Genomic DNA, 7,783 nt, shown 5'->3' with positions numbered 1-7,783 from the left:
TATCAGCAGTGTTGGACTGGTTTCGACATTCAGTGAATGTCTCATCAGTAGAGTTAGGCTGATTTAAACAAATGATTGGGGAAATGGCAAATGATTAAAGGCAAGGCCCCACTTTATTAATTAGGGTCCTAGTTCGACGCCAAATTATACCATGAACAACACAAAATAAGAATTTAAATGTCTCTGTGGAGAGTGGAGAGTGGTCGTGGTTATTGTTAATACGTAAAGTAATTCCTCCAACGCGTTAAGCGAGGAATTACTGTCCACGCGTTGCGGAGTAAAAGTAAAAATAATACAAATTTGAATCAGATTTCAACTATAAAATCAGCCTGCAGTCATCCCATGGTAGGGAAAACTGAGATGAGGGTGTGTCGTCATTGACCGCTGAGAAACCACATTATAACAGGCCATGTTCTGCGTTATATTGGTGCTGTTCCGCGCTATAACGGTGCGCATTCCACGTTGTACGAAAAACCGTTTTAGAGCGAAAACGCCTTGGTGAACAGCACGTGTTAAAAGCGAGGACCTACTGTATTCTGATGTGCAGATCCAAAACATATCATATTCTTAGGCTTCATAGATTTGAGAATCTCTGGAATGATAAACAGGTGTGGCGTTTTCATCTGCGTAAAGATCACGACGACGCAAATACAGCCGAGCACGCAGCCGCGGCCAACCTATCGCACATCCTGCGTGGAATTCTATTTCCATGGCATCCCTCGTGTATGTCGCGTGGCATCGCAGCAGCATCGACAAGCCCCTAGGCCAGACTCTCTCAGTTCCATGCTTTGTCCTGGTTCGTGGTCACGATTACATTCTGGAATGAATTGTGGGCGCCACGGTGGCAAAATGTTAACTACCTCGCTTGGTATACAGGAGGTCGTGGGTTCGATGCTGACTCTGACACCCTCTGTATATTTGGAGTTTGCGTGTCTCTCTCCCCATGGTTGTGTGGATTTTTTTTCCGGGTCCTCCGGTTTTTCCTGCACTTTTATAAGCATCATCACGCGTTTAGAGTATTTGGCTGCTGTAAAATTCTACGTGATAAGTCACTTCATTGAGCTATCATTTGTGGCCAGGTCACTTCTGAAAAAGGGCTATATAGTTCAGTGGGCCTTTCCTGGTAAAATAAAAATTGTTTAGTTTTAAAGAATAGTTTCAGTTTAGATTATGTTTCTTTTTTTCCCGTTCATACGGTCTGATTTGTGTAATTTGATATAGCTTGTTCTGTCTTGTCTGTCTTGTCACATTCGTACCATTAACCTAAACGTAAAATTTGCATATAATTTCCATACCATGTAAACACATTGTTTATACAGGCACGATCTTATGTACGTATTGCATGCAGTAGGGATGTGTTACAGAATTTCAAATGAATCTGAAATATGTGAAAAGTGGGCCTAGATATGAGATTTTTGGATGATCTACAGGAAAATCCCGGTTTAGACTGATGTGAAAATGTGAGGTCACAAACAGGCAGGATGTGACATCACTCCCATGCTCTTCCCATCACAAGTGATGCCATCTTAACGATACGCGACGTCACTAACGATACGCGACGTCACTTCTCAGATTATCAATATAAATTGATTAATATTTAAAATTATGTAAAAATTACGACATTTAGTGAATTAACACAATGTGATTCATAATAGATCTCGGCAAATTTATGTCGCGAGACCCTCCACCACCGGACGTTACGTGTTCAAGCGTTTAACGTTACGTGGCCTAATCCCATAGATAAATTAGTAATCATCATATCAGCTGTTGAAACCCCCGTCTTTTTAAAACGTAATAATTTGAAAATAAGAAATAAAATCCGAAATTGGGCCTAAAAAAATTATATTGGAAAAATTCAAGGTGAAACTCATCCTTCGTGTGCGGTATATTATCAGATGGCTTATCCAATGGCATAGACTAATAACATAGTATCGTATAAAACGTACCTCCTACCTGTCTAAATATATCTGGGCCAATACGGCACCATCATTTGAATTTCGAGTGTCGTCATTGATATTGCTATTATCAGCTTTCTATTTTGCTTAAATGTAATCTATACTCGTGGGTGTAGTTTTATTTTATGTACAGCGCCTTGAGATATTTCCAAATAAAAGGCAATTTATAGAATAGAGGTTATTATTATCATTATCATCATTATTTTCACGTGTGTAAGTGGAGAGAAAGGCAGTGAGGGATAATAGCACAATGTGAACGCCATAACGTACAATTCATGCAGAGAGGTTGAATTCTTCATTGGTATATCTTCCTCTTTATCGTTTTCCGTTTTAGGTGTATCTCTGTTGAAACAAAGTGACATTTAAATAAGGGTAATTTTCAGAATGCTCACTTGCTTGGGAACATTAACATAACTATGTTTTTTTGCATTACTATCACTGCTGTGCTTGTTAAATCCAGCAAAACCTCACTGAATCTCAACTTATTTTCACGAAACTCCTATAAAGTTTTAGTTTTTTGCAGTAGGGAGGAAGCCAAAGAAGCCAGAGGAAAGCCATGCAGAACAAGTGGGGAGGTGGGGGGGACATAAAACAGTAGACAGGAAGGCGGCACCCGAGTTGGGAATCAAAACCAGGGGGCATCTGGTTGTGAAGCGCGACTGTCACCACTGCGCCACCACCCTGCCACTGCCGATAACATGCCAGGTGGCACGACGGTGGTACGATGGAGAAGGGATGTGGAGTGTGTGAACCTTTACCCTTTCGAAGCAAAGCAAAGCTTCTTGGTGTAGAAGAGGCCAAGCACCGTTGCGGTCGCGATCAGCACCGCCAGAGAGACTGTCACTGCGATGATGATGGTGGTCGTTTTGTCCTCTGTAGAAATTTAAAAAAAATCATCGTTTTGGAAGGTAATTCGTTTTAAATCATGGAAGCTGAGCACAGAACCAAAGACTAAAAACAGCACTATTGAAGGTGTGATCAATAAAGAGTTAATATGCTTCCTTGAAGTCGAACGGGGATATTTTACTTTGGAGAGAGCTGTTCAGCGCAACCGTGAAAACCTACGCGTCAATATAACGTCTCCGTACCCGTGGCCCACAAGGCCAGAGGTTCCTGGAGGCCCGGGGCAATTACCCCTTATCGTACGGTTGCTGATGTAGATGCAGAGCAACAACTCAACTCTCACATTCAGGTGGTCAAGCCAGATAACAGCGTCAGGAGCAGCGAAGTGTATCATCGCTGTGATGTCTCCTTCATATTTGTCGATCTGAGCGTTGCGACGTGAAACGTTGTACGGTCTGTTTGCTCTGGATGGACCACGGTCGGCACACTGCTGGAGAGGTTTTTTTTATTTTCCATTTGCGCAATCAGCTATCCGCATCTACTGCCATGGCTTGTGCAGTGGATGCGGTTTAGAATTGGACCCCAGTTGTTCCGGGTGGCAACTGCCCACAGGGGCCGCAGCCGCTGGTGCTGCCGATGGGAGTGGGCGCGAGACGCAGCACCTGGCGGCATCCCCTTGCTGCTTCGTGCCGTCACCGTGAGGCCGGCAGCAGAGAGCGCCTTGGACTGTCAAAGAGTGAAATGCCACCACGAGTGTGCACGGCGCTTTCTTCTGCGACAAGCACCGCAGGTGAAGTGTTCAAGGGTAAATGAAGGCGCAGCCCTGCAATTGGTCACTCGCGTCACTGCGAGCAGAAGACCCCCTCAGTGTTGGGAGCTGTAGAGGGCTCCCCCCTAGAGGGTATTTTGGCCTGCTGGTTCACACTGGTCAGGAGTACCCACACTTTACCTCACCACACATGATCTACTGATCTATTTAACTGCGTGGAGCATGGCTGTGTACGGTGCGAAATAAGTTCAACACACTTATACTACACGATACACTACACTACTACACACCACTACTATACAAAACAGTATACACGACTTCCTATATACCAGGCGAGGTAGTCAACATCTTGCCACCGTGGCGCCCACAATTGATTCCTGTATGGAATCATGACCACGAACCGGGACAAAGCGTGGAACCTGGAGGCTTGTTGATGCCGCTGCGATGCCAAGCGACGCACACAAGGAATGGCAGGAAAATTTAAAGCTAATTTCTTTCTGCTGGTGGAAGTGGTGGACTCTGAAATGCAACGTCCAGTGCGCCAACCACCACGATCCCGTTGGCTGCATCCCCATTACCTCGGACGTCCAGGAACAGCTTTGCCTCCAGCTTCCCTCCGGGCACGGCGGTCACGATGTTCGTGAGAGCGACGCATGAATATTCCGCCATCTGGGAGCGTTCGATGTCATTGAAAGTAATCTTGTCTCCGATCACTCCGCCCAGTATCTGGGTGCCATTCTAGAGAGAAGGAGAGGAACAAACGAGTCGTGCACCACGGTGTCCTCCACGCACTCAAGACGCAGGACCTCTTGTAATACAGTTTTATAATAATTTAACCTTATGGCGGTACCCCGGGGTACCATAGTACCCCGGCTCTCGCACAATGTCCGTGATGCAGTCATTTTTAGTCTGTTGATGGTCGGCGATGCGGCAATCGACTCATCTCGACGAGCTGTGCACAATGCACTATGGTGCGTACGAGCATTCAGGATTTAGACGCAATCGTCCTCGCTGCGTTTCGACATCGTGGAGTGGAACTGATTTCGTATTGATTGTCGCGGAGTTAAGTACACCCCTGGAAAAAATAGTGTCCCAGAAATAAAATATTTAATTGCCTCGGCCATTTTTTTATGATTTGGTACCCGGGGTACCGCCATAAGGATCAATTGTTGTTTTGATAAGAGCCGCCCTCCTTTACACCAGGGAGTCTCTGAGCGCTTCACACACGGCAAGCGACTTATACATCTCATCTCAACACTTTTGTGTTGGGTGCAATGGTGGCGAGATGTTAACTACCTCGCCAGGAGGTCGTGGGTTTGATTCCGACCCTGACGCCTGCTGAATATATTTGGAGTTTGTATGTCTCTCTCTCCCCCCGTGGTCATGTGGAGTTTTCTCCGATTCCTCCGGTTTTTCTCCTGCACATTTAGAATCAATGCGCGTTCAGAGTATTTGGCTGCAATACATTTCCACGTGATGATAAGACACTTTTTTGTGGCCAAGTCTCTTCTGAAAAACGAGCTATACAGCTTAGTGGGCATGACTTCATAAAATAAATATAAATGGTGTATGTAATGTATGCATGGTAAAGAACAAGAGAGAATCTCTGAGCGGCCCGAGTGTAGTGAACATAGTTGTTGCTGTCTGGTACCAACCCCCCCCCCCCACCAACGCACGTTGTAGAAGGCGAAGGTCGAGGGCGGGTTGGCGTCCGCCACGCATCTCAGGACGACATCATCGCCCTCCGTCACGTGCGTGGCCCCCTTGGGTTCCCAGATGACGAGCTCTACGCGCTCCGCAGGGTCTAGGGGGGAGGCCGCGGTGGGGGGTGGGGGAGTGGAGGGGGGCGGTGCAGGGCTCCAGGTTAAACAGCGGTCACGGTGGGCACGTGGGCAGGGCACGGCACCACCCGGCCACGGCACTGCGGTTTCGCGTTCAGTGGCCGCAAGAGGAAAATGGAGTGCTGCTGCTGCTGTGGCAGTGGCGGATTCGGGGGGGGGGGATGGGGGTTGGGGACTAATCCCCCCTCCCGGATCCTGAAGATTGGTCGTCATGGCTATTTACTTAGGGCGCTGCGGTAGCGAAACGTTAACTGCCTCGCCTGGTATGTAGGAGGTCTTGGGTTCGATCCAGACCCTGACGCCTGTTGTATATTTGGAGTTTACAGTGTCTCTCTTTCTCCCCGTGGACTGTGCATAGTCTGGAGGTAGCCACTTCGATTCGTCCTCCAGGTGTCGCAGTTGAAATGATGGAAAATGCTTAATCAAATCTCCCCCCTGCTCCTCTATCCATCCCAGCGGTGCAAATAGATACACGCCGCACTGGGTTGGCAAGGTTGTGTGCGATGCGATAAAGGGTAGGTAACTCCCGCCTCTTTCAACTCATCTGGCCTTCTACCTTTGCATGTTCCTTCCCGCGGTGGCATGGTTTTCCCCTCCACATTTAGAAACAACATACATTTAGAGTATTTGGCTGCTATACATTTTCACGTGATAAACCACTTCGTTGAGCTCTCCTCTGTGGCCAGGTCGCTTCTGAAAAATAGCTATATAGCTCAGTGGGGTTACCTGGTAAAATAAAATGAAAATAAAGCTCCCCCTCGCACAGAGCCTTCCACCACGAGTGGCGTGAGAAGACGATTGCAGTGCTGCACCTTTACCCAGAGGGGCACAGGTCATACGAGACTCGTCATCAATTTCGCAAGGGGCTCGCCCGCGCCGTTTTGCTCAGCACTAGAGACAGCTCTTATTCGAATAAGTGTTGTGACGGACACACTGATGAAAGTAACTTGAGGTTTCAGATCGTCTACACGAGGCTGCTGAGTGTGATTTTCTCCCATGCTTTCAGATTCACTTCTGCGGCCGTCTGGAACGCTCTTCTTGTATTAGGAAGCAACAGAGAGATGTTGCTTTTGGCTTCGACGAGGTAAGTGTAAAAATCTCAATGTCTTTACGTCTCTATGTCTGTATTATGTTGACTGTATCTGAGCCGAAGGAGTTTAACAAAAAATGAAATTATATGCGTCTCTGATTGTGGATCATGTACGTCTGTTGATCTCAAGGTAAGTCTATGGATATCTGAGTCTATGAATCATGTAAGTCTACGGATCCCTATGTAAGTCTAAGGATCACGTAAGTCTATGGATCATGTAGGCCCATGAATCTCTATGTAGGTCTATGGGTATCAATGTAAGTATATGTGAGGTTATTGGTCTCTTCGTAAGTTCAGTGGACATGACTCAAGAAGAGGCACGGAATATAAGTTCATGGAGGAATGAACTCTGCGCGGTCGCCCCCGGGCAATATGAGAAAAGAAGGGAAGTATTTGTGTACGCACAGTGAACTGTGATGTTGATTCTTTGCGAATCCATGGTTTGTATCAGGCCGGGCATCTTGTAGCTGATGTGGCAGTGGTACGTGGCGTCTCTGTCCGCTTTCTGGGGTTTGTAGTTGAGGGAGGAGCGCACCGTCATGAAGCCCATCTCGTCATACTCCACGACGGGACGCTGATGCAACTCTGCATCGCAGCAGACGGCCATCCAGAGTGAAACATGAACACAACAAGCAAGATCATCGTCATCAGCCATGGTCAGTCCACTGCTAGATGAAGGCCTCCCCAAGCCACCGCCACTTCTAAGATGTAACCACTCTGCGCACGATCTGATTTCGTTGCTCCATCTGCGAGATCAGAATCAGAATATTTTTTTCTACTGGAGGAATCCGATGAGCTATAATGATCTTTTTCACAGAGTTCTCGCACACGCTCCATTCCTTACTTGGCTTCCATTCCGTTATTCATCCTGCACCTCCGATTAGCACAGTTGGCCATGTACATACATACATGTGGGTTAAGGTCAGGGGTTTAAATATACTTTCAGTCATTGTTGAATAAACTGTTAAACGATTGTCGAGCATGCTTCGAGTAACATACCTGGATCAAATGGGGTGGTATTTTTATACCAAGTAATATTTGGCCGTGGAAAAACTTTCTCTGTAACACAAATTCCGATCTGTAAAAGACAAAAAATGAGTGGATTATCATCAACATTTATTTCTTTATATCGCACCTCACACAAGCAGTCCTAGAGTTTACTTAGTGACACACTGATTTTGTCTAGCTTTTATTAGTACACTTCCAGTGCAAGGAAACGCTGGTAAAGTAACTCGGTACGGTGTCATGGTGTTAGTGACTGGAAATACCTGAGATCATTGGGGAC

At 46.5% G+C, this 7,783-nt stretch overlaps 1 protein-coding gene across 1 annotated transcript; it reads right to left on the bottom strand.

Annotated features, from left to right (window-relative positions):
- Positions 1 to 2,709: 2,709 nt before the first annotated feature.
- On the bottom strand, positions 2,710 to 7,105 carry LOC144942897 (CD166 antigen-like). Its single transcript, XM_078869899.1, has 4 exons — positions 6,904 to 7,105; positions 5,244 to 5,371; positions 4,146 to 4,305; positions 2,710 to 2,828 (listed from the first exon to the last, which is right to left on the bottom strand). Exons 1-4 carry the CDS (start codon positions 7,103 to 7,105, stop codon positions 2,710 to 2,712), a joined length of 609 nt encoding a protein of 202 aa, XP_078726025.1.
- Between the last annotated feature and the right edge of the window lie 678 nt (positions 7,106 to 7,783).

The sequence above is a fragment of the Lampetra fluviatilis genome, chromosome 29 (genome assembly GCF_964198595.1).
Source record: "Lampetra fluviatilis chromosome 29, kcLamFluv1.1, whole genome shotgun sequence".
Taxonomy (NCBI): Eukaryota; Metazoa; Chordata; class Hyperoartia; order Petromyzontiformes; family Petromyzontidae; genus Lampetra; species Lampetra fluviatilis.
Note: the sequence above shows the minus strand (reverse complement) of the source record. Positions and strands in the feature narration are given on the sequence as shown.